Here is a 27671-nt window from a genome sequence, read left to right as displayed (position 1 = left end):
GGGATATGATCACTTTAGTCGACAACTGTCGTCTATAGGGTGGATGGGCTAAAACGGTATAAGAATGGTAGACCAAATGCAACCTGTCATATGCACTATACGTAGAAATATGAAATAAACATAGCATTTGTTTCCACGCAACGATTACTCGTACCATAGGATTCGAAGCCAACAAGTTCAAAACAGTTTTCCGGTTGTGCATTCAGTATAAAGTAAAGCTTCCACGTGCGGAACAGACGTTGAGCAGGGGAGATCCCTTGAGTGCAAATTATGGTGTTGCTTTTCCTTTTCCTCAACGGCGTACAGGCCACGTTATGCCACGTTGGCTGTGCTGAGCTGGTTGGGGCACGTTGTGAAGGGAATCGGACAGCGAAGAAGACGACAGGTACAGCGCTGCGTCTGTCGTCCCGTCTTTTTGCACCGTTTTATTCCTTTAGAAATCTGGCACTTAATTATTCCAAAGACGCGCCTCGTGGTGAAGTTCGCCGTATACTGAAGTCTATGGATATATATGTCTGCTTTGTGGGGAGTGGAATTTCAGTGAGTGGCAAGCTCCTGAATGTCAGTTCGGGATTAAGTGAATAACTCCACTGAACGACGAGCTGCGTTTACCGAAACCTGTTGTTCTCCGTTAGAACCAGTTATTATAATTTTTTTCAGAAAACGCCTTGTTAATTGATCGTTACAGACTTCACAGTTTTGAGGCCAAGATTAAGAGAAACAAAGGAAGACAGGAGTTGACTTGCACTGCAGTAGCCGACGTAATAAAATTGCCCGTCCTCCAGCACAGGGTAGCCAACCAGCTCAGTCCTGGTTAAGCTTGGTTAACTTCCTTTCCTTTCATTTACTCTATCTCTCGTTCTATGTATTTCTGATCGCTCCGCATCTGATGATCTACGCAGTAATTTGGTGTAAGCATCAATAATCCAAACGTTTCTCCCCTGCAAAGCAGCCACATGCTGACACTCAGAAAGGGTTGGGTGCTTCTGTTGTCGCATTCAGACGTTTTGCTGCCACACGCTGCCAATTTTTGTTAACTAGACAATAATCGCTTGACTCGTTTGTCGGAAACACTTGTTTGAAACTGGTCAGCCAGACCATAATTATCGTACAGGTATGTTCGCGTCTCGTACCCATAAGCCCTCGCGGAAAATTATTTACCTCGGTCTTATCTTTGACTCATTACTCGCTTTCAAAGTGGGGCTTCTCATTTTTCCCGCGTTCAAGGCTGGCTCAATTGTACCGCACAAAGTAAAAAAAAAAAAAATTACATATAGCACGTGGTTGTCGTGGCAACGACAGCAGCGGTAACAGATAGCCGTGACGGCGAGCCGAACGTACTGATGTCCTTAAGTGGTAGCATTTTTTACATGTATTTCAATTATAAGCATACCACCCCTGTCATATAAAATTAAAGAGCATTTCCAGGCTGTGCACAAGAGATTTTAAAAAATTGTTTCTTTTTTGTAACAGAATGTTAACAATAGGCGACGACAAAAAGTGCAAGTTGCGCACAGCTAGCACCTTCACTAGCAAGATTTTGCTCAGTAACTTCTTAATTAGTAACGCCATGGCACACCTCCTGCAACTGCCAAGCAATCACTCACCAAAGTATATTCATTCATAATTTCTTAATTGCTTCATTGAATTTCGGTTCACATTAGACCTTAAACCAAATTAGTTTACGTGACAAGCATTAGTATACAAGGATACTTGAGACTACGGCACCATTTTGAAACATTAAAAGATATGTTCAACAGTACACTGGTGCTTCACGTAGTTTCGTCTCATATTGCGCAAACGATGTTACTGGGGAGTAATAAGGTGCCACTGTATTTCACGGCACATTTCCGGCACGGATATTGCAAAAGTGGTGCTTGATCAAAATTTTCTGGTAACTGGAAGGTTCTTTCAGTACTGAATGGCTTTGATCCCGCGACTGCATTGTGTGTTCAAATGTCAAATTAAAGGTTGATTTGTGAACCCTTTAGTTACTAGGCGGTTGAGGCGTAAGGAAAATACTCCACTTGCTGTCTGAAGGACTAGTGTGTGTCCGAGAAATTCTTAGTGTTTTTTTTTTTCCACATTTATAAAATGGGCTTTGTACGAAGATTTCTTAGCATTTAGGCAATCCAACGTTGTAGCATGTGGTGCACAAATTTGTAACTGCGTGTTACGACAAAATACCTCACCTTGTGCAAGTGCAGCTGTATCCTATAGAGTGTGCACTTATCTCTATTTATAAGTAAAATATATTTTCAATTACAGTCTTCCAGCACAACGCAACGCAATGCAGCACATGCAAAACTACGAGTAAGGCTCACATTACGGAACAGCCAGCAGCGTCGATTCACATTAACAAGGGCAATATCAATTTGCGCACTGTTTACCCTCAGAGCTTACTAGAGGAGTCACAGATAAGACATAAATGCGTGCTTTATTTGTACGTTAGATTGTCATAATCATAGGATTTCGACAGTTGAACTAATACGACCGTTCGATTGATAACAATAGATGTCACCAGTTCTCAGGTTACTAGCTCCTAACACACATAGTAATGCCATGACTTTTGGCGTTGCGGTGCCTTGCATATTGTGAGATGCCAGTACTCCGGCACATCTAGTAAAGTCACTCGTTGCGTAATGTTTATCTGCGGACATTACGGCCACCTGGGTGCGCTGCGTGAGACGCGAGACAGTTTTTCGTTCCTCTTTCCTCTCGTCTGCCACGCTGCAAATATCTAACAACAAAAGCAAGGAACATGTCTGAGCGCCCTGTATCGCGTACGGTTACCGGAAGACCAACTCAGTGTCCATTTCCTGCGTTCATTACCACGGCCGTTCGCCGACTCAGAGTTATAAGGTCGTAGCTCCGCTTCTCATTTCCGTGTTCTCAACTAAAGTGGACGACCTTGAGTTGATTCGTGGTTACGATTTGCCACTCACCTTGCACAGTAACTTGTGCGTGCCAAATCTGAAACGGTAGTGTTCACGAGCACGCACCACTGTAACTGAACGTATACGATGTTAACAGCTCAGCTTTGTCTCGCGCTGCCTGCAACTGTTCGCGCTGATCAGTAGGAAAATCACAGCTTGCAATGGTTGCCGCGCCTGCGCCTTCTGCGTCCGTTCACCGCAGTCAACGATCGGCACGTCAACACGTGCAACACGCGTGGCTCGCGTACCGTTTGTTATGCACCATGCGATGTACTGACAAACCCAAAATATTCTTTCCGTGACCCAACCCGATGACTCACCATTGGCGGCGGCAGCTGACACGGCCGGCGATGCATGCAGATGTGGAACGACGGGTGGCTGCAAGAACTGGAGCCAAGGATGCGTAAGCATAGCCCTCGGACACACCAGGCCAGTCCGCAAAGTTCCTCGCGGCTGTTTCCGTGGGAAAGTCAGCACAACCCACGAGTAGTCTCACTTCCCGACTAGCACGCGCGCACACACACAGAACACCACAGCCGCCCGACACGGTTGCTCTTCAGGTGTCACATGGCTGACGTGCCGTCACAGTCAAGTCAGAGCAATGACCTGCGCGACATCTCTCCGAGGAGACGCAGTAGTCGGCGACAGTTCGGATGGTGCGCACCCACGACTTCCGAGAGGATGCGATGGCCTCGTGGTCTGCCCACACGACGGCGCAGCGCAGCGTCGACAGCGACGCGCGGTCGTGTCGCCTTCGGCGTCGGGACGTGTCCTCCGATTGGCCGGCGACGACCACCACCGCCGAGGGGGCCGACAGCCAAGGAAGGGGGTGGGAGGGGGTGAGGATCACAGAAGAGAATTGGGGGTGGCGGTAGGGGGGTGCCGCCTGGGGCGTCACGTGCAGTCTTGACGTCACGCCACGCCTTCGGCGCGACGTCGGAGACGTTGTGGCGGCCGCGGAAGCGCGCGGCAGGCGGCGTGTGGGGGGCGAGGGAAGTCACGCGCTTCCCTCCTGCCGCTCTGCGGGAAAGCGACCCGGCGAGCCACGCATGCGCCTGCTGCCGCGGCGACACGGACGCCGGCGCTGCCGCCGACGCCGCCGCCTAGCGTGGCGCCGCGCCAACTCGGTCGACAGCGGGACCGTGCTGATTGATCTCCGAAGCGGCGCTGGCCGCTTCCTTCTCGGACGCGCGGCGAGGAGCAGGCAAGCGCCGCCACAGGCCGCGGCCGCCGGGCCGACGATGAGCGCACCGCTTTTTCAACCTGCGGAGGGGGAAACCGAAGAAGCGGATCGGGGTATGAGAGCGCGAAGCTCGTCGAAGCAGCGCTCCTGCTGTGGCTTCTCTGCACTAACATACTGGCTAACGAATGGATGGGGAGGGAAGTGGGGAGCCCGTAACACCAGAACAAAGCTCGCCTGATAATTATTATTGGGAAAGAGATATCTCTCTTGAAGATGCAGATTTGCTTTTCCATTCTGTATTTGCTTTGCTCCCTTCCCGTGTATCGCATTTAGCGCACATGAAAGCATGGTTGCTTTGCTGATGCATTTGAAAGAATCACAGAACTGCAGGGCCAATGTTTCGTTGGACTATGGTTTCATTTATGTATTGTGATGCTGTCTATTTTCTTCTGTCTTTCTGCTGGCTTGCCCTTACGCTTACTTTTTTCTTTTAATTCAGATCATCACTCGCCACGCCCTTTCTTAAGCGCTAAACGAATTCATAATCATGAATACCTTCCGGCCAAACGTATAGCCAAGTGAAGTTGAGCAACTATTGTCCACTTCTTAGTACCATGTACCATCGATATTTTGTTTCTGTTTGTAGATACTAGCAGAGTCCTTCCTTACTAGTTAATCCAATAAACGCCCTTCTTTATTTCTTCTGTCTACCATGTCCTGCTTAACCATTTTCGTAGGCTAGCACGAACATGTGAGGATCTGGAGCTGACATAGAAAAGAAAAAAGGAAAGTGCCAAGAATGTGCGCCCGAGAAGCGTCCTCCATCATATCGCTTCTTCTAAAGAGTATAGGAACAAAACGAAAATACCTTCACTCACTCACTCACTCACTCACTCACTCACTCACTCACTCACTCACTCACTCACTCACTCACTCACTCACTCACTCACTCACTCTTTGCTCTTTTCTGTACAAGTTGTTTTCACTGCAAGGGTTGTAATATTGCGGGGAAGCCAAAAAAGTGTAAAGGGCATCGGCATTTGGGATTTCCTTTTTTTCACCAGGGAGAAATGAAAAAAGAATTTAAAAAATGAAGCGGTGTAGTTAGCCAGTGTTTGACTATCCTGATAAAGGTGAGATTACGAAAGGATTAAGGGAAATAATAAGGACCAATCTATTGGCCCCTGCAGAAGACAAACGCACCAAGGTTAGGCGAGGAGTACGGCCCATTGCGCCGTCTGGCTACAGTGGGCTGCTCACCCTGTACCTCTCCCCCAACTTCTTCTGTCATTTGCTCCCAACTCCCGACTACGTTTTGGTAAAGCCTACAGCTATGTACATAGCCCACAAAGAAATTAAGCTCATCACATCAACTATGTGATTTGTTCTATGCGCTTGATGAAGTTGGTTTGTCGTCAATTGCATCGTTTGGAAAAGATATGGACGGTGAAAGAATGCCTTTATGCGTCTGTTAGTTCATAGTCAAGAATTGTCAGCGCAGGAACACAGGTGATACCAGCAAAGACACTTCTGCGTAACGTTCAGAGTGACTGGCAGCTTTTCTCGTTTGAATGAAAATAAGTGCACGAGCATTTGTAACCGCGGTGGAGAAGACTACCCGTAGGGATCGGTTGAAGACTCGTCAACCTCGGAGCCTAAATGAGAACCGTCTGTGCTCAAGTAAGGCCAGATTGGCATTTTTTTTATGTTAGCCGAGTGCGTCTTGCAATGTAGTCAGTGCAGCTGACGTGCTTACGGCAGATTTTTACCATTACTTCGCACTGTGATAGTAAGTACTTACAATTTGCGTTGGTCTCTCTCTTCTTTCTTTTTTCACAAAATGTTGAACTTTAATTATTGTCGTATGGATGGTGATAATGAAGAACAGCAAGCGTGACAAGGGAAAAAAGACGAATAGGTGAAGTACCTCCCGTGAAACAACACCAATTTGCGCAAGATTCCCGGATGCCTGCTCTATTTTGATTTCTGCACTGCGACCACGTCCTCGTCACGAAGGTAAAAAAAGAGGCCTGGATGGAATGCAGCTAAGAAACTCGGGGCTTGAGGACAGGACGAAGATAACGGGACGGATACCGATTAATTCTATATGTGCTTGCAGCACGAATAATTATTTGATGGCTATTTTCTCAATTATCCATTATCGATGATCTGATTATGCCCGCTTTCGCAAGAGAAAGATCTCGCCTGCAGGCTTACCTCACAGCTTCGAATTCGACGAGAAGAAAGAGATTGCAAAAGCTAAACGTGACCTTAAAATCAGAACCTGGCCAGATATGTCGATCGGCGGTGCGCTTGTTTTCTCCATTTTATTACGATCGACGTACGCGAAGTCGACAAGAGAAGGACGCCTCCCAGTGCGCACCAAGTGTCGAGTGCCCGGTCCATCGTGGCTGGCGGAAACAAGCGGCCACGAAAATGCGCAACCGACGTTCCTGCGCGGTCCTTTACCCGGCACTCGGAGCAGGAGCGTATCCACGCGTAACACGCGGTAGCTCCCCATTCAGCGCGTCTCATCGAACATCGGTAAAGCAGCGGCAAGCGCGCAGCCTGTATAAACGCACAAACGCAACAACGGCAAACGCCGTTCATTCAAGTCGGCACATCTCGCGGCGGGGCCCTTTCAAGAAAACCGGGAGAGTTTCCTTCGGGGTTGCGGTTTTCCGTCGACGTATTACGCGTCGAGCTGAGGCTGCAGGCCATCGGTATATCGACGTGCGATGAAAAGAGAGCGAGGGAGAAGAGAGACGGCACAAGTTGAAAGAGACAGACACCTAGACGCGCAGGAAAAAATAGAGAGGAAACGACGATTGCGGTTTCCTCTCGTGTGGATACGACCGGTCGCTTCTGCCCGTCTCGGCGCCGCACTGCAAAGCACACAAACGCACGCGCCATCGCGTTCTTCTTGTGTTCGCGGCGTGGGCGAGCGAGCGAGCAAATTCCACGAGCGCGTCGGTCCGTCGCATATACGCGACCACACGGCGCTCGCGATCTTCGTACTCGCGCTGCCGCCAGCGATTGAGTGCAGCGCGTGAAGAGAGAGCGCGTCGGTGAAAAAAGAAGATGGCAGCAAGCGGCAATTGGCCAGCAGTGGCGCCTGCGAGGAATGCGCCGCGGGTTCCCATTCAGCGCGCGCCCTGGTGCGTGTCTCCCAGCTAAGGTGGCGGCCGCCGCCCGAGTTACAAACAGACGCGTCCGCCTGCTTGCGGCGCAAGTGGCCGCACGGGGTGCTACCGAATTCGACGCTGAACTCAGAACCACGACGAGACGATGATGAGTACTACCGTCTTGTTCATTCACACCTCGAGGATGCGAGTGGTGCGCGTCACCATTCGTGAACACGCATGCCAATGTGTGCTACGAGGTCGGAAGTGTAGTAGCGTAGGGCGAGATGTGCGATTATGTCGATTGTCCTGCTTATTTGCGTTTAGACAACAAGTAACGGAGGATCTTACATGCAGTATGCTGAAATTACCGCGCTTTTATGATGAGAGATGATCGACAGCAAGCTGAGACGATGACGAGACCCCTACTGTTCTTTCACATATAGATTACGCGCAAAGTGCTACGTCATGAACGGTAATCGAGCAAGGCGTGCCGAAGGCAAAGTTTAGCGTAGCCTTCGAGATCGCGAGACGCGCGGAGAGCCCGCGCAGTCCGACCTCGGAGGTTATGTGACTTGTCGAGAGGTTTTCTAGCACGAGAAATCCCTTGTTCGACCAGCGTTTAAAAAGCAAGTCTCAATATTCTTGTGAACGACTGTCTTGTTTGGATTTGAGCAAACGAAGATGCTGCGACGTCTGGCGGTCGGCACTGTCAAGGCCCATCCTCTTCGTCTGTAGTCATCGTAGTCGTAAAGGAGAGGCAAAGGGGTTCACCGAGGAGCCCGATTTGTATCAATCAGATTGTTACGGGGATGTTGGGAGTATAAGACTGTATTACAATGTACAATGTACAAGAAGTCAACAAACAAAGGCATCAAGGACAACACAGCAAAGATTGCTTGTACTTAATAACTGAATTAAAGAAATGATAAATTAATGGCAATGAAGGTGGATGAACAAACAACCTGCCGCCGGTGGGGAACGATCCCACGTCTTCGCATTACGCGTGCGATTCTCTAGGCAATTGAGCTACCGCAGCGCCGTTTCCCCATCCACTTTCTTGGGTATTTATGTGTATGTTTTTTTTTACTACTACAACTAACCTTGGAAGTGTAGGCCAGCGCCACCACTCAAAAAACTCACGTACTCGTGACGCATGCGGAAGAAAGGGTGTTCCACATCCGCCACCAAGGATTGTGACTTCTACATTTCATCTTTCACCCTGATCATCTAGAGTAGCATGTCAGGCGTTTCGCTATAGCTAACATCTCTTTCATTATAGCGTTTCTCTCTCTCTCTGTCTCTCTCGAACTTACCCGCTTCCCCATCCCTCTGAAAGGGAAGCTGCTATCCTAGATGTCCGGGAAGCTTATCCAGCTGTCAACAAACCACTCTCTCCTTCGCACTCCCGCGGCCTCTCGCCGCCTCTGCGTCGACGCCCTAGGTCTCGCGGAGCGCCATAATGGATCACGGACTGCGAAAAGAACGAGAGGGCCAGTACAACCGCGACAGAGGCAAGGAAAGGGGGTGTCAGACACCTATAGTAACGCCCCGGGTCGCCCCCGAGCGGAGCCCGGCCCCTCGGCAGTCGGGGCCCGTGCCCCGCGACTTCGTCACACGGCGCGTGCGCGTCGCCACGCCGGGGGAAGACCGCGAGTTGCGACGCTCGTAGCTGAGGCGACACCGCGGCGACACCCCCGGGGCGGGACTCGGGGCGGGGGCAGCAGGGCGCCGTTTGTCGCTGCTGCCGCCACTGCAGAGACAGTGGCGCTGTTGCGGCGCTGCTGCTCCAGCTGCTCCCAACGACCGTCGAGCCGGTGCTCTGGGCGGCATGATGAGCAGTTGCTCCCCCCGCTACAGGCGGCGCTGGCGTACGAAAGAGAAAGAGCGCTAGGACACCGCTGCTGTGACGCGATGGTCAGTATGCTAGGATGTGAAACCTCGTCTTTTGTGAGGCTTCCCGGCTCTAACTCAACAAAGCCGACTAATGTCGCTTCACAGTGCCATAATGCAGCAGCCTACAACCGGGCACAGTCTCGCACCGTGTATCAGGTGCTAGCCGAAATGAACAGATTCACGAATGCCTGCAAGACAGCGCAGCATTGCTCGCTTCTTTTGTAAGAACGTGCTATATGGCAGAGCAAGTCTATACAGAGCTTTGATTAGCTCCAACGTCACTGTTCTTGGCAAAAGAAAAGGGGGAGGGGATACCAACACTTCGCCAAATTGAGTGAGTACTTCCAGAATCAAATGGATAAGCGCTACCATATTGAAATATGCCTATATACTTAATGTACCACACGGAATGCTGGAACGCTTTTTACTCAATATCCGCAAATATTGTTGAAGTATAACAACGATTCACCTTATTGACCCTTTTCGCGGCGATTCCGTGCGCGCTGCCATGTTTGATCACGTGGTGACGTGCCCATTGCTTGCCTGAACTGCCTCCGTTGGCTCCGCGTTTATAATGGGCGTGTATGATGCCGGCGCGGCTTAGCAAAGCTATGTTTCGGGAGATATCGTAGACTGTGACTGGGTGGACGAGACGAAGCTTTGGCCACAGCTTCAGAGAACACGGAAAAGCGCTTTGGAAGCTGGTTAAGCTATGTACAAACGGCGCGAGCAGTGTATATGGTGCTTGTTTTAAAAGCGAGGCTAAATATGTATTCCAAGCTATCCAAACTTTCCGCTCACGAATTGAATCAGGATTAGTGTGCTTTGCTATTCGTTCTTTATTTGGCAAATATTTTAAAGCAGCGGCTTGTCACATTTCTGACTCAGTAAATTTCCTTCGTGCGGTCACTATCTGATTATTTCACCCGCCGCGGTTACTTAGTGGCTATGGCGTTGGGCTGTTAAGCACGAAGTCATGGGATCGAGTCGCCGTCACGGCGACCCTCGTTTCGAAGGGAGCGAAATGCGAAAACACCCGTGTACTTAGATTTAGGTGCACGTTAAAGAACCCCAGGTGGTCCAAATTTCCAGAGTCCCCCATTAAGGCGTGCCTCATAATCAGATCGTGGTTTTGGCACGTAAAACCCTATAATATAATCAATTTTATTACCTAATTATTTTTGCCTTATCACTCGCAGGTGTTCTCAGCCCGATATATTTGTTCTAGCTACGAGCAAGGCTTGAAATGTAGCCGTTTTCCACATTGTAATACCTTGTAGCAAAGCTGTATTATCGCTAGTAACACGCTTACTCTTGTGGACCGCCAGGAGACATTCTGCCTTGACCATTCGTACGCTATCGGTATTGTCCGTCATTTGCTGTGCGTATATGGTGCGCATGTATTCAAGTGTGCGCCCATTCACTTATTGACACGTTGGCGATGGAGTGAGCCTGAGATTCCGTGCCAGTTGGGGTAGATGTGCGTAGGTACTGTGCGCGAAACGTAATGTGACAGGAAGAGGCGCTACGCTCCCTTTCTCATAGTTTAACAAGCGGTACTCACTCTTGCCGACGTTCCGAAGCTGAAGCACTTTCTTTGAAGGTTAGCGATACAACGCTGGCAGATGAGCAAACTTCTCTATCCTCGAAGAAAGCCGTACATCTCGAAGTGCCGGTAACACGTACGGATAGTTGCAGCAACGGTCCGCAAACTTCGCTACACAGATTCATTCCATTCCTTAATATGCTAGCCTATTTTTGCAGCCAACTATACTGCACACGTCCTGAATCCACATGATTCAGTCCGGCATGATTGGAACACAGTGCGTTAGCGAAAACTAAGTTGCATTTGCGACAGCTGATCGCACAGAAGCAAGGTGGAAGCGGTAATGGTTTCGTATTCGTGCCCTATCGCAGAGGCGTGCCATCTCGTTTCTCTGGAACAAAATGCTCCACCAAATGGGTTAATAGAAGGATGGAACCGTTTCTGCCGGCCATACGTAACCTTCAAATCAGTATTGTCTTATAATGAGTTGCAGTTGAATCCCCTTTTTATTGTTGTTCTTTCTTTTTAATACTACGACTCGGCACGCGCCGTTCATTGCAATTAATTTTCTCTCTTTCTATACCACCATCATCCCTCATCACACCTTTACGTCCCCCTCCACCTTTGCAGAGTAGCAGGCTAGAGTGCGCTAGCTCAGGCCGACCTCTCTGCCTCCTTTCAAATAAATTACCTCTCTATCTTTGCCCGGATCGTAAATTATACATTAATAGTTAGGTTTTGAAACTACGATTGTCCACAGCGGAAACAAATATGGTTACTTGTCGCACCTGCCAGGTACGTCAAGTGTTGAGAAGAGGGGGGAGCGGGAGGGCACGCCCTTGCTCTGTGTTTTCACTGACCACTGCGGCCATTCTTTGATAGTGCGCCCATTCATGCGACACATGCAATGCTGCATGTGTGCTACTACTCCGCTCCTTCCATTGTTGCAAGATCCTGACCCTCAGCTTCTCCTTTTCGGTCACTTCTGTTTTCCTTAATTGCTGTCTTGTGCTCGTGTCGTTCTCTGTTCGATGAGTCGATGAACACACGCCTCAATGTCCGCGCTGCCGTCCGCCTCTGCAGTTTCAACTGATTACGCGTAAGGATCACCGTATTTCTACCGAGCAGAGGCGACCGAACAAGCCGAGCGTTTGCGCCTGCGCAGACATGAATACATAAAGAAAGGAATATGCCCATTTCGTTGCTGGAGCGGACGGCAATATTTCTTATTACTGCAAAAGAAACTTGGCCAGGGCTCAAGAGAAGAGATGCCCTCGTGCTTTTAGCGAGCGCTGAGCAAGCAACGAGCGCCGGGAAGAGGCCGACATCCTCGCCTCGTTCCCCAATTCTCCTTCCTGTCCCTCGCAGCCATCGCCGAAGAGAAGGGAATCGCAGGAGCACCGACGCGTCCCTGGCGTCCCCGCGCGGAAGCCATCAGAGGCGGCAGGTTGCCGGCAGCGGCGGGGAGGCGCAACGACGCGGGTCACATCGAGTTTGGCGTGACGCGAAGCAGCCGCCCGTCGCCGCTGCCTCGCAGGTCGGACGCTCCCCTGCTCGGCACCGAGGAGAGCTCGGCACGACTGAAGGGCGCAGGGGGAGGCGGTGGTCGTGCTGGTCGCCCGTCCTCTCGCCAACGCCAGACACGTTTCGCCGATATAAAAGCCCGCCGCACAGAGACGCCGCTGCCGCAGATAAGCGCCGTTGCCGCCAGAAACAGCAGCAGAAGCCCGGGGGTCCTCTCCTCGGTCGACGGTGCGCGGACAAAAATTGAATTTGCTTGCCCGCAGCTGCTACTGCTGCCGTGGCTTGCTGCCTGATTCCTTTTGCTCCCATTTTTTGTCCGTTCATCCTTTCTGTCCTTTTTTTCCCCGGCGTGTCCGTGGCGCTCGATGCGATTTCTTTCTTCCTTTATTCTTTTTCTTTTCGCCTCCCATCTCTTTGGTCCTGCGCTCCGCGCGCACATACGGTCTTGTTTTTGGTGCGGTCGGTCGGTCAACGTGACAGCTAATCGGCGCAGAGGCGCCATAACGGGCCCGATAATCGAATTAAAAATCGGCCATAAGAGATTGCTCGGGGCCGACTGCCGCAGCGGGTCTGCCGGCGGCACATCGTGCCCCCCCCCCCCCCCCCCCCCCTCCACACACACACATACGCTCTTCGCGGTGGCACAGAGGGGACGGCGGGGGTGGATTGCCGCTCTTACACACTCACAGACAACTGTGTGCATTTCGCGGCTCTGGTGGCCGCGCCGGCAGCGGACGTGCCTTTCCCGCCGTTCGAACATGCCACCGCTCGCGTCGCCTGTTATGTGGATGCAGGGTGCGCCTCTGCTCTCTCGCTGCCCCCCCTCCCCCTTCTCCGGATGACTTTCTCTTTTTCTGTCCGCGGCTGCTGCGCAAGCATAGGCGATAGAGTGAGAAATAGAAAGAAAGAATAAGAAGAAGCAGCCACAACCGCAGAGATGTGTGCTGCGAGCGTCGCGATTCGATTTTCTTTTTTTTTTTTCTTTTCTTCTGCCCACTTTCGTTTCCTTTGGAGAGCGCATTGACAAGCACGCGTCTCTGGCCCGGCCGAGCCTGCGCCGCGGTGCAAATCTCTGACGGGCACAGTCGTTATGCTTCTCTCTCTCTCACGTCCTCATATCTGCTGTTTCTTTCTTTCTTGGGGCCATGCCATAAAGACAACACTTTCTCCATCTACCTTTCGGTTTTCTTTCTTTCTTTCACTCTTTCTTTTTCGCATCTGAAGTCGATGGTATTTCGCAGTCAGAGTCGTAACGGACGGCGGGTGTAGGGAGTGCGCCCGCCCAATCATTTGCTCAGGAAGCGCAGAGCGTCCGTGTATATATATATATATATATAGTCATTTCATAAGAAGCCAACAAACACTGACACCAAGGACAACATAGGGGAAATCACTTGTGCTTAATAAATGAAATAAAGAAACTATAAATTAATGGAAATTAAAGTGGATGGAAAGACAACTTGCCGCAGGTGGGAACCGAACCCACAACCTTCGCATTTCGCGTGCGATGCTCGACCAATGGAGCTACCGCGGCGCTGTTTCCCCATCCACTATATATATATATATATATATATATATATATATATATATATATATATATATATATATATATATATATGTGATAGCGGGCGTGCGAGCCTTGCATCCCTGACTTCGATGGCATCACATTAATAATACTTCACGTGACATTGTCGCAAACAAAACAATAGTTAGTGTAGGGCCATGACACTTTTCATAGCGTTCGTCCTTGTTTTCTTCCCCTTCTGTCTCTGCGTTTGTCCTATATAGCACAGAGCCCCTTAGAAGGCAGCAAACCACGTTTGTTGTTGTTCTTATTGTGGCTTTCCCCTTTCTCATCATGGTCATCTTCATTTCCCTTTCATTTTCCTTCATAGTATACATAGTCTGTAGTATTCCTTGTTACTTTCTTGTATTTTTCCAGCACCAATGAATGCAAGAATGGCGCCAGGAGGCGCCATTTTGAATTGATTGATGTTCATTTCATGGATTCAATGGTCTTCATTTGGATTCATATATCTTATGGCGATTCATCGCCATAAGATACATGGCTCCAACGACAGATGCGAAACTTTTATTTAGCACTGATAAATACCTCCGAGTGGTTCTGATGTCATCGCGTCTCCGTACAATATTATTCCACTCGAATTACCAATCGAGGTTCGCTGGGAGCCAAGGGTCCTTTATAAGCTGAAAATTGTGGGTTGAATACAAAGTCACTGTGTAAGAGTAATATAGTGCAGTTTGAAAATACATTGAAAATATCTGCAAAAAACTGCCTGCTGTCACAGGTGTTCTGCCTCGATGTCGGTGTCTTCTTCCACCCAAAGCAAAACTTAACATTTATTACGCCTTATTTTGTTCCCATTTAAATTACTGTAGCTTAGTGTGAGCGAGTACAGGAGAGACCAATATTATGAAAATCCTTGCTTTGCAAAAGAAAATTATCCGGTACATTGGAAACATGGGATTTCTGGAGACAACGCATCCAGATGTTTTAAAGCATAAAATTGTCAAGACAGATTATTTCTACACTTTTCGCCTTTTAAACTCATTTTATTTCTCAAATACTGCCTTCAAAAAATTCCTCGCGTCTACTGCACCTTTGATATCAAAATTCATTTCTGCTAATACAAGAAATAGTGATACTGCTGTGTTTTGTGGTTTCGTAATGGATATAGCCCACAGTCATTACAATATAATCTACCATACATTTTAAATAAATATCAAGGTGCATATACTTCCTCATCCAAGGAACTTCGAATACTTTTTGTGGACATGTAAGCACTGATTGTTTATCGTTTTTCAGAGCCAGTTGTGATTAGCCAGTTGTTGTGTTAGCCAGTTGTGTTAGTGTTTCATAGCCAGTTGTGTGCAATGCGCAGTCAGAGGAATCGCTTGTTTTCTCGAACGAGCATGCATGCCGAGAGGTTCTCCTTCAGGACGTATAAAAAATATCCAGAGTCCTTCCACCACGTGAAGATTGAAGACCAGTGAAGCTGTTTAGCGCACGACCCAGAGGTGACCCAGAATATTGAACAAAGGTACCAAGATATTTATTGTCCTAATCTGTGGTAACCGTGGCGATATAGGCACGCACACACATTCGCGTATCATCTCTGTTATTAAACGTGTCCGTCAGGTAAGACAATGAATGCCTCACAGCCCCGTAAACGTGGCCTCCCAATTACGACGAAAGAAGAGAAGTTTAATTCTACGCTGGGATGATGAGCGGCAACGAACAACGACGCTCGAGCCATTGCTGCTGATGATAGTTTCTTGCACAACGGAGCCAGCTCTTGAAAAAGACGACGATGACGAACACTATCGCGATTGCGCGGTTCGCGCAGAGAAAAAAATTTTTGAACAACTTTTTCAAAAGAAAAAAGTTGTACAAAACACATTTTCAAAAACGTCTGCTCTTACCCTTGTGTCTGGGACCTCTTTGGGTCCCACGTACGACAAGGGTAGTTCAAGGGCGAGTTTGAGGTCCCCGAGCCCACAGGGGTATGTGCCATTGAGCTTAGACCCTTTCTGCACTGTCACCAGGATCGGCCCACCCGGTGATTTGTTTTTTGTCAACGTCTCGGACACTTCTTTTTTTCCAGATCCTAGCCATAGACAGCTTCACTGCAAAAACGAATTTTAATTTTATCACATAGCTGGGCGAGAAACAAGCGCCTTTTGTTTTAGTCGAACCGATCTGGTGCGACGAATGGTGCTTGTCTCCTCGTAGCCTCAGCGAAGGACCTCAACTATACCTCTTCATCTTCTAGCCGCATACTTACGACACCCGGCGGCAATATTATTTCTCACTGTCCACTCCATTAGGCTCTTACTAAAAATTAAATTAAGTGCTGGGGTGTTACGTGCCAAAAGCACGACCTGGCTGGAGATAATGAGGCATGCCGTAGTGGGGGACTCCGGATTGATTTCGACGACTTGGTTCCTTTAATGTGCACCTGAATTTAAGTATAGGAACATTTTTCCCATTTCACGCCCATCGAAATGCGACCGACGCGGCCGGGATCGAATCCGCGGTCTCGAGCTGATCAGCGCAACGCCGTAGACACTGGGCTACCGCGGCAAGTCATTGCATGAGGAGGCATCGGCAACATTCAAAAGCTTCGACGTTTCGATAGGTCTGGCCTTTGATACCGAAGTCTTCTTTAGGCGACGAAGAGTGGCTGTGCCGTTTTTACTTGTTCTTGTTTATGTTTATCTCTTTGTCACGATTTCATTCAGGACAACTGTACGGGCTCTTATACCGTCGGCAACACGCATTCCGAGAAGCTGCCTGATGGAATGATAGGAAACATCTGGCAATGAAGTATTACATATTTCGTGTAGCATTGAATACTTATTCGAGTGGAACAGCTTTGAAAAAATAACGCACTACAATTATGTACAGTCGATAGGTGCCTGCCTCAGTAACCGAAAAATATTTCTGGTAAAATTAGCGAATTATTCTTCTGGCTACTGCTAACCACGAAGATGGAATCACGCTATGCGGAATCGGGTGTTTGTCCCCTCTGGTGTTTGTTAGCCTTCGGACGTTTGTCCCCAACCCGAAGGCGTCCCCACCTCAACAGGTGCATTTGGGACGCCACGTGGGCCAGATGGCCCACGTGGCGTCCCAAAAAACCACGCGGGCCAGATGGCCCGCGTGGTTTTCACAGTACATTTTTTAAGTGTACTGTGAAATCTATATATAATCTATATGTCAGCTACAGCAGTTGTGTCAGTGTCCCATTTAAATAACGATTCTACTCCGATAAAGAATCCAGCGGTACATATTTTCTCTTTTATTTTTTATTTTTTTAGCTTCGTTAAACTTTTCGCAGACGTCGGCAACGTCGTCTTCAAACGAAATTTGCAGCATAGTCACCGTAGTCACTTGCAGCACTCAGGCAGAATCCATGAACCAAACAAAATTTTGGCAGCACTACAATGCTCAAAGTTCAACCTGTGGCTCACCTTCTCAGGGACGAATTTTATGTCTGAATTCATTGGCGCACATTGGAATATGCTGTCATCGCTAAACACCTTAACTCCTTTAATAGTCTTCAGCTAGGGGATGCAAACGACTTGCCTTTGGCTTGCGTACGTAAGCTGTCTGAGTCTGGGAAATAACCAAAAAAATTTCTCGTTTTTATGTGCGCAAGTCAACTTGCTTCCACTAAACTGAAGCAAATATTCCCGAAGAAATGAGAGGGGAGGCGTATTAGGCGTTGGTGCGATACAGGCCTGGCTGTTTAAGAAGTTTTAGAAACAAGCAATGAAACAAGAAATTGATATGGCTCAATGAGTACTCGATTGTCCCCATTTAAGCAAGTGTTTTACGTGCATGTTCTGAATGAAGCTATCTAATTGATGCAAAGGTGGCCACAGAGAGTAAATTAAGTGCCTTGGTCTTCAAAGCTGTCTCGGATTTCTGGTGACGCGATGGCAGCAGCATCAGTTCCGGCGGTCATTGGCTGTTTTGTGAGGCGTAAATCACATGTGCGCTCTCATTAGAAATATGGCAGACTGTATAGAAGCCTGAAAAATATAAATAAGGAAAGCACGTTGATCAGTATATTGACAATAATAGGAAAGAGCAACGTGCCGTTCAGTAAATGCAACTCGTAGGATCTGTAAGCTTTCAACATGTGTGTGGTACATGGAATCGACACATTGGAAGCGGAAGGAAAGGCGAGGGGTGATGGAAAAGTTGAGGTGACATTGGACTCAGGGGCGGGCAATAACTCGGAATACTGCGGTAGGTCAAAGAATTACCTTGAGATTGGAACAGCTTGAAAATGATAAGGTTTCACGCGTATAGTGGACTCGTTCGTGTGCTTATGCCTTAGCGTTCCTTGTTTCCCCTTTTTTTATCTTACATGACGAGCGTAAGAGAGTCGGACAATACTCCTCCTCCTCCTCCTCCTCCTCCTCCTCCTCCTCCTCCATCTTCTTATTCCTTTTATTAAATAGGTTGGCCCTTGCTTGACTGTTATTGCGGCAGCTTCACCATGAACCACCCTTGGTTGCCTTCGGAAGAATTAGGTTTCGTCTGGTTTCCCTCTAAAAATGTCCGTATAGTGGAAGGATCATGGCATTCTTCACTTTCAACATTTTCAAGATAACATTTAACCCATCGTAACGCATTTCGTTTACAGTGCCACAGATGGAGGAAGGAAAGTGTAGGAGAGGCACCGGCCAGCCCGGATGTGTCGGAGAGAGGGTGGCGGAAGTCAAGTGCTGCTTTCTCAAAGGTACACTGGGGCTGGTGTTCCAAACATCCTCGTTGCGATAGCAACCGCGCACGTGAAACGAGTGCTGCTCTCGGCTTTCGAAAAGTGAGGTAAGATTTTTCGTCCTGGTTCTTTCTCGGACGACATTCCGTCTGCGAGACAAGCGAAGTTTGGAGTGTGGTGCGTAAGCTTAAAGTTTGTGTTTTGGGTCTGTGAGTGTCTTAGCCAGCAACAGATGTACTCACGCAATCTCGGCGCTAGTCTTCGTCGTCTTCAACTACGTGTCACGAAAAGACGCACGGACGCGTCTGCCTCACGAAAACTGTTGCAGAAGTTTCGTAGGTTTTGTTCCGTCGCGCGTCAGCAGCGCACACATCCGGTGGCTTGTAGCAACGACTATTACGTCATGTCGATGACGCAAGTTCAAAGCTCCCACCATCTGCTCCGGCGAGCTGATTGGAGGTGCGAAGGGAGATGGCACACCAACGTGGGGGGCCGCACTTCCAGCTTCGGAAACGTGACGTCAGATCATTTCCTATTTTGTTTCTGTCCTCAATGGCACCACACCTTTAGTACAGCTAGGCATGTAAATTAAAATGAAGTCCAGGATCTCATGGAATCCGGTCTGGTCGGCAAGAGGCATGACAGAAAAAGGGACCACCAAAAAAGGACTAAAATAAAGTGAAATAATAAAAGAAATTTCGGCTCTCACACGGCAGCCTTGTACACAAGCTGACACAATCCGTATTTGATGAAAATGTGGGAAATGTTAAGGAATACATGGAGGAAGTTTTTTGAAGGGCGTGTGTCAATCAGAGGGTCACAGAAAAATTGCTAAACCCTCGATTACGGAGACTGTGAACAAGGCTCCAGTATCTTTTACTTTTTCACTAAAAGTATTTTCCTTTATCGGTGTCTCCTTTTTTGGTCAAGCTAGGCACGTAGAGATGAACGGATTGACTCAGGCGAAATTTCAGGTGAACCTACATGTTCACTGTTACGTAGAGCCCACTAGCGCTCTGTTCTGGCATAATAACTAAGGGGCCAATCCAGCGCCGCCGCTTGCGAAGAGCAATACTCGCAGTTTTCATATCCCCGGTATAACGTAACGATTCTATTTCAATGCCATTTCTTTTGTCATATTACCATTGGTCCGGGTGTCGCCCCGCCGACGTTAGCGTCACGATCGGCGGTTTATGAACGCTGGACCATATTAGAGTAATAAAATCGAGCGAAAATAATTCTTATGTTATGCTGGCCTACACAGATATGTGTGGCCGAGAATACACCTGGGCTCGTCATCTCGAACCAAGGGGCCGCCGCCAGGCGTCCCCCTTAGCTGGCTGCTCGTGCGCTCCACACAGAAGCAGACGGGCCTGTACGCCTATAAGTCCACATCCCTCACCTAGTTTCCCCTTTGTTGGCAGTATATGACGACGAAGCGGGCTTTCATTTTGAGCATTAATTCTATCCATAGTAGCAGAGCGCAGTAAAAAAGAAACGTCTCTCTGATTTGTTTACTCCGGCCAGGAGGTCGCTTTTAGAGTGATAATGTTAGGAAGTTGGCGCTCTCTATGACGCGCGACGAAAATGACCTTTCGCTGGGGACGCACAAGACGCCGAGGCCGTGGCAGAAGAAACGCCAAAATTTGCAGCGGATCCACGCCAGTCAAGATTCGTTTGCTTTCGCATTGCAGAGCAAGAAATGGAAACAAAAACAAAGAGAAAGAAAGCTACCGAAACATACTTGCTTCCATACGAGCACTCCACTGACAACGCATCCGAAAAGGAACAAGATGAGCGGGGGGGAAGGGGGGAGGAGGAGAAAAAAAAAAACAGAAAAGGCCGTGTACAGTCTTTCTCTCCTTTTTTTTTTCCGAGGGTGCTCTCCTCTGGACGCTCAACTATACTTACACGTGGGTAAGATAACGAAGAGAAGGGGAAAAAATCAGGAGGGCTGGAGAGAAAGAGAGAAAAAAAAAAGAAGTGGAAGTTACGGCAGCCAAAAAGGAAGCGGAAGGTCCAACTTGCCCCCAGAAACAATGAAGAAAAACAGAAGAAGAGGATGGAGAAGGCGTGGGTGGCGGCAAGCACGAGCGAGCCGAGAAGCGAGGGTACGCCGGGTCTTCTGCTGCTTCCGCTGCTGCTGCTGCTGCTGCTGCTACTGCCTCTGCTGTCTCAGGGTAGCAGCAGCAGCAGCAGCAGCGAAGCGCCTGCCTTGGCTTGAGCAGCGCGAGGCGAGGGAGATAGATGCGCGGCGGTTGCTTTAATAAACGCGGGGGCGGAGGTGGCGTGCCGGGAATTACCCTCCGATCCCAGGTGTCGCGTGCAATTAGCCAGAGGGGGTGGGAACGGGGGGGGGGGGGGGGGGACCTGCGGGGAGCGCTGTTTTCTGCTGCCCGGAACTCGGGCGAAAACTCTTCGATCCCCGGTGCAGCGCCCGCACCCCGGGTGCCCTGGTTGCCTCGCTGAGCGACGGGGCCATTTGGACCTCCTCCTCGGAGCTTCCGCGAGGGAGCGCCTCTGCACTCCTGCCGGGGGTTTGTCACTCGTTGACGCAGCGCGCGGCAGGCGGCTCCCTGATGACAGAAACACACGGGCCTTCCGACGCAGTCAAGATGAACAGGAACGTGCCCCGTTACTAAGCCGTTGATGACTTTCTTCTTTAGTAGGGCTTCGTCACTGGCCAGATAGGCTGCCGAGCTGGTAGCACGTGCAACTTGGCGTTAGCCTGTTGCAGAAAAACGCTCGAGGTGCGCCTGTATACGAGTACCTATAGGTGAGCAGTGTCCATGCGTAGACGAGGCGTTTGTGCTGTCGTTTTTGTTCTTGTATCCGTGCTTTATATAGCCGCCATCCTGTACCATGAAGTTCATAGGGGTACTTTGGTCTTGGTCAAAAGGTAATTGCCATAGAAGAGAAAAGCACTTCATTTTTTAATCACGCCTAGTCCGACTCGTCGCTTTCGGAATCCAGCTGAGCTTCCGTTTGTGGTGCCTAGTCCAGTTTACTGACCCGTTAACTCGCTTTATGTGGGCGACCAGTGGCAGCCACAGTTTAGTGTGAAGTTCTTGCAGAGAAGTGGTCCAGCTGTCCGATGTGCCGAGCAGGAAAATGGGGTGTTAGATTGTGGGAAGAAAAGTGTACTTTGGGGCTTTCCCAGCAAGTGCACCTACAGTACGTAAAAACCAAGTAATAAATAAATAAATAAATAAATAAATAAATAAATAAATAAATAAATAAATAAATAAATAAATACATCAGTCAATCTTTTTCTAGAAGCTTACAAGATGGACCCTCTTACATGACCAGTTATTACCAGTCACTAAGGTTGTTTAACATGTTACCCGTGCTTTTATTATCTCGGCCATGTGCCATAGGCTTACGCACATAAAAATGAAGAATGCAGGAGCAGGAAGCCCCATGGAAATTGGCATCCTACTCTTTGAATAAGAGCTGGAAACGGTCCAAGAATTGTCTACAAAGATTGCACGCCTAGCCGGAGATGTGATACCACAGGCACTCGTCTCATTGTGTAATCATCCCTTCGCATGCGCTTAAACTAGGAATCGCATAGTATAGAAATTTGTTGCCTCGCTATATTAAGTGGACACTAACAAGCAAGGGAAGAAATTCACTGACAATTACGATACTCCCTAATGCGAAATTTGAGCGCAGTTCTATACGTGTTTTCATATCGCGATATATTGGCTGGCGCGGACAATCTATCTCGTGCGGCACGTTCCAAACGAAGCGTATTGTGGTGCGACTGCCTCGTTAATCGGGAGATCGCGAGAGGCAGCGCATGGCTGACGCGTGGGCACGATTTACAGCAGTCGCCGCAGACAGATATCCGCTTATGCAATGCTTTGGTGAACAGGCGACGCGTAGAGCGACTCGATGCGCGCGGCCCCGCGAACGGAGCGGAGGAAAGCGAGCGCATCTAAAAGCACCCTAACGACGCGCGCTACTCTGGCGCCATCTCGTAGCCATCGTCCCCATGGTCCGTCTTGCGCGGCACTATGATTTCCTTCTCACGCTTTCGCCATGTCCTCCGCCTCCGCTTTCCTCCTCGCGCTCTCTTCGCTCTCGTCATCCTTCATCGCCCGCGCGCTCCGCGTTCGCTCTCATCTTTCGCTGTGCTCGTTCGCTCGATTACGAGGTACGACGCCGACGCTCGCCGCAGGAACAGGCTCCTAAGAGCTGCGCTCTGCAATCTGTGTACATTGTTAAATCAATCTTTCAAGACTCTATACCCACTCATTTCGTCGAGGAAGGTCGGTAATTACTAGAGAAAGTGGTTCCAGGGTTGTAAAATGGACCATGATCTCAAGATCTTGTTCAGCGAGAAAGTTCTTTCGTCTGGCTGCGCAGAGCAACGTGGAGGGCCAGAGCGGTGCTGCAATTCTCGAAGTCAACTGGACCGAGCAACCGTTCACGACACAGCGCTGAGAATTCCGACTCGTCGGCGACTCTAGTGCACGTCAACTGTTTGCCTCAATCAGGCACTGAGTGCACGGTTCAAGATTCGCATAGTAAACAGTTAACATCGTGTCCTTATCTAAAATTACTTTTGCACAAATAACCGCTATACGCACCGCGCCACACTCCGTATGCGTGACACCTGAATGCTTGTAGGCCCAATTAACTCGCTCGAAATAATTGTAAACCGCTAGAAACATTCAGGCTTTCACAACTGTAATTATTCCGTCATGCGCAGCCGCTGTGTGAGCAACTCGTCGCAATTTGCATAACTTGTTCCTCGTGCGCAAACCTTCGTCGACCTTCTTTCATCGCGCCATAATATTTTTTACGCTCCATGCAATTATGCAGCGAGCTCATTACCTAATCCATTACGAATGCTGCCGCAGTCATCAAACAAAGAGACTATAATGTCACGTCAAGATGAATACCTTCCTTTTGGTTACACTACTCCAAGCCACGTCGCAACACTGAGTACGCCTCCTTGAACCGATCAAGCGCCAACCGAGACCGCCCTCATTTACGCAACACATTGTGCTCAACAGCGTGTTATAACTTTTGTACATTGATTTATTTCTGTTTCACCAATCAGGGTGTCTCATATCTGCAGTCGCTCCCCTTCTCAAATGTTCGCGGCCTCGATGGTAACAAGGAAATACAAATAAATAGCAATCTTTCTGAGACACCGCCTATGTGAACACACATCGCTTCGTGTCTGTATGCCTGGACGAACTCCAAATGCCAGCAATGGCACTGACGAATACTTGATCTCCGCTGCTCTGGCAGACGCCACGAGTAGTCACGTGCATTTTTATGCAAACTCACGTCAACTGGTACATGCAGGCTATATGAAAAGGTGAGAGGGACATAGTTACACTACTTAACGGGTCTTCTTCAGCAAAAGCTGCAACGCTCAAACGTTGATGAATAGCCAAAGTGGTAATTTCTATTCGCTGTGAAGTAAATCAGTATTGTACTCTTAACAAAATGATCAATCATTGCTCCTTGATACAACATCCATACATTGCCTGTTCCGGGTCTCAAAAAGGGGCGTTGCATTTCAGTGAGAAACTTTTATTCCATTCTTTTTCCATTTTATTCCTATTTATTTATTTATTTATTTATTTATTTATTTACAAATACTGCTATGTTGCGTAAGCAAGACATCGCAGGAGTGAGTAAATAAGTCTTAAAAACGAAGAAAGATTAGCAAACATAATTGGGCAAATGAATAACAAATTGATCAAGAGGCAATTTACGCAAGAACACTTCAAGGTTATTCCAAAGTTCAAGGGGGGGGGGGGGGCGGAGAAGGAAAACCTAAAACAATCCAGAGAAAGCTTTGGGGGAACAAGGTTCAAGGGATGGGTGCGTCTGGTTGGGGTGCTGTGCAACTTGTGAAAACATTGGGCATTTTAATGCGGGAGTGTTTATTAACCATTTTGTGCAGGAGATTGATGCACTGGCATGTACGTCTGATTGCTAGTGGGGGCAGGGATATCTCGGCTGCATAAGAGGTAGAAGAAAAGGGGGGTCATTGCGGCGAAAAATAAATTAACTGCTTTCTTTTGCACTGATTCAATTTTATGTACATTCCAGACATGGTGAACGGACCAGACAGTGGACACGTACTCGAGTATTGGTCTTACCAAGCTTTTCTAGGCGGTCACTTCGCATTCTGTAGGTGCGCTCTTAAGGATTCGCTTTAGCCTAACTTTCGCTGTGCTTTCGTGCAAATTTTGTCTATGTGCCTGGGCCATTTCAAGTTAGATATGAAAGTAACTCCTAAGTTTCTATATTCATTAACACTTGTCAGGATATCACATATATATATATTACGTGTAGCTTAGAGGTTATTTTTTTTATTTGTAAATGTCATGCGTGCTCTCTCCATTTCTGGGACTTAACTTTCTTTCTTCCTACAAGATTGCATGACTAAGGCCAGCGTTCCACCGTTCTTAACGACAACAGGTCTTCCCAATAAATACGCAAGCCAAATTTGCTATGCGTAATCCCGCCGTAATACTAAAGGCCATTGTGAGACAACAACCGCCTGAGAAGGCTGCTTATCAAGTCGTTTTTCTGGACCAGTGAAAAAAAAAGACAATAACAAAAGGTGGGAAGCAATGGCGAAGGTGCAAGGTCGTCACCGGAGAAAGCCTTATAGTAACAGCGCACACATTTGATTCAGCGTTTTGCAAGCACAACATATTAGTGGGCGCTTAGCAGCGAATTCGGCGGAAATTATGACAAACTCCAAGTAATATAAAGAAAACGTTAGCTGCCGTATTGATTGGAACGCGCATTTGAAATAATATAGTACGCATTTGAATTGTGACTCGCTGTATTTTAGGTTCTGCTTGCACCCATTTATTTTTTCTCCTATGTGTGATCTTCCTAGTAAGCACTTATGTATGTGTGTGTGCACTAAATACGTGGTCTTCCTAGTGAGCACTTACGTATGTGTGCGCACTGAACAGGTGGTCTTCCTAGTAGGCACTTATGTATGCGTGCGTACTAAACAGGTGGTCTTCCTAGGAGGCACTTACACATGTGTGTACACTAAACGTGTGGTCTTCCTAGTAGGCACTTATGTATGTCTGCGCACTAAACGTGTGATCTTCCTAGTGGGCACTTATGTATGTGTGTGCACTAAATGTGTGGTCTTCCTAGTAGGCACTTATGTATGTGTGTGCACTAAACGTGTGGTCTTCCTAGTAGAAACTTACATATGTATGTGCACTAAACATGTGGCCTTCCTAGTAGGCACTTACGTATGTGTGTGCACTAAACATGTGGTCTTCCTAGTAGGCACTTACGTATGTGTGTGCACTAAACATGTGGTCTTCCTAGTAGGCACTTATGTATGTGTGTGCACAATACCTGTGATCTTCCTAGTGGGCACTTATGTATGTGTGTGCACTAAACGCGTGGTCTTCCTACTAGGCACTTATGTATGTGTGGGCACTAAACGCGTGGTCTTACTAGTAGGCACTTATGTATGTGTGTGCACTAATCGTGTGGTCTTCCTAATAGGCACAACATCGTGCGCACCTGTCAGACCTCCAGGAGTGGAAACAGACAAGTCTGTTCTGCTACAAAAAGTTGAATTTTTTCCCCCTGAACTGTGGCGATCGGGGGATCACTCTCCTAGGCTTGGGCCTGGACTAAACGGCGAAGGACGCGTCTTCGTTAAACGCACTCAGACAAAAAAGGCCTGCCGACGACTACAGGGGTGGTGAGCGCACGATAAGGAGAGCCCACTCCCTGCGAGGATTCACTCGTGCTCAGGCTCACAGCTCAGTCTCGTGGCTGAGTTTCAGTAATTGTGAGCCAGAATGAGTTGGGGCACTTGTTAGTGAGTGAGAGTGAGCCAAAGCGAGGCCGAATGGGCGTCAATCAAAGTGCGACTAAGTCCCGGTGGGCTCGAGTGAGTCCGAATCTGAGCCTTTGTATACGCGTCCAGTTGAGGCCTGGCGGGCCCGAGGGAGTTCAATTTATTTGGGCCGACCTATGACGACGGTACCGCGCCCGACTCCGTCGAGGAAGCGCGAAGTCGCGGCCGCTCGCATACCGTGCGTCTCCTACCGAAGCCGCCGGTCCGCCTCCTCCCCTCACTCGTCGCGCGGTGCACGAGAATGCGTCTGCCGCCGCCGCGGCTGCGCGGGCACAATGGCCCGGCACGCATTAATGTATGCGCAAGCCGCCGCCGTGTGTTCGAGCGGGAGAGAGGTCAAACGACGGCGCTGTTTGCTGCTGCTGCTGCTCCCACAACACCACGACCGAGTCCGGTCCGCTCGATTCGTATCGCCCTGTAATTACCGCCTAAGCGGCTCGTTGTGGCTCGCAGCATCCTTTTCGTGCCGCTTGATGCGGCCGTCGCGCGTTGTGCACGGCGCACGTCGTAGCGCCGCGGCGCGCTCTGCTTTCCGATCGGCGCGCAGACGTCGCGCAGGGCGACTGTCGCACGCCGAACGGCTTCCAAGCATTGGCAGGCGGTTCACTCCTCGCGCGTCTGATTACTTAGCTGTCCACCACGCTATAGTCGTACTCCCGGCTGCCTTACCATATTGCACGTTGCCCGTCATGACGTCATAACTTGGTCAAAGGCATGGGAATTTCACCTTGGAGCCCGGAGCGCAGTCCTCAGTGGCCCTCGGTGTCCAGCCCTTCGGGTCTTTTAATTACAAGTTTGTTTGTTTGTTTGAAAAAGTCTTTATTGTGGGTTGCTCTCTTTCTTTAACGGGATACTTCCACTCTGAATTATTCGTCCTACCCTGGAGGGGAATTGGGGTCCCACGGCGGGGTACCTATAGGAGAAATCTGCCGCCTCGGTACCCTGGCCTGACGCCTGCGTTTAATTTTCTTTTTCTTTTTTCGTGCGGTGCGTGACATATTAGTTTCGCCTGGTGTCCTCACTGAACTAAAGGAGGCAGGCTCATTATGTTCGTTCACTATAAGGACAAGTTAATGGGTGATCTGTAGGTTAAGTTCCAAATAGATCGGTAATTGGGGCTTTCGCAATAAATTACGTGTGCAAGCACTAGCCTGAGGCATGACTGCGAGTTGGCCTAAAGTAGGTAAAGGCAAGGCGCAGAAGACCAGGACTTAGGAAGAAGAACACAAACAACAAGACGGGCGACGTTCTTCTTCCTAAGTCCTGGTCTTCTGCGCCTTGCCTTTACCTACTTCAAGCATGAACCAACTAGCCCAAGCAAGAGTTTTACT

The 27671-nt window shown here is 48.8% G+C and overlaps 1 protein-coding gene across 2 annotated transcripts in view; it reads right to left on the bottom strand.

Annotated features, from left to right (window-relative positions):
• LOC126519061 (zinc finger protein basonuclin-1-like) overlaps positions 1–3797 on the bottom strand; it is a 347911-nt gene extending 344114 nt beyond the window's left edge. Inside the window, exon 1 of one of the 2 annotated variants that reach the window (XM_050168673.3) lies at positions 3257–3797. In XM_050168673.3, the coding sequence (XP_050024630.2) occupies positions 3257–3347 (91 nt within the window). In that variant the 5' untranslated portion in view covers positions 3348–3797. The remainder of the gene's footprint in view (positions 1–3256) is intronic. The other variant, XM_055065443.2, reaches the window with a different exon arrangement.
• Between the last annotated feature and the right edge of the window lie 23874 nt (positions 3798–27671).

Source organism: Dermacentor andersoni, chromosome 3 (genome assembly GCF_023375885.2).
Source record: "Dermacentor andersoni chromosome 3, qqDerAnde1_hic_scaffold, whole genome shotgun sequence".
Lineage (NCBI taxonomy): Eukaryota > Metazoa > Arthropoda > Arachnida > Ixodida > Ixodidae > Dermacentor > Dermacentor andersoni.
This window is presented reverse-complemented; position numbering and strand designations above follow the sequence as displayed.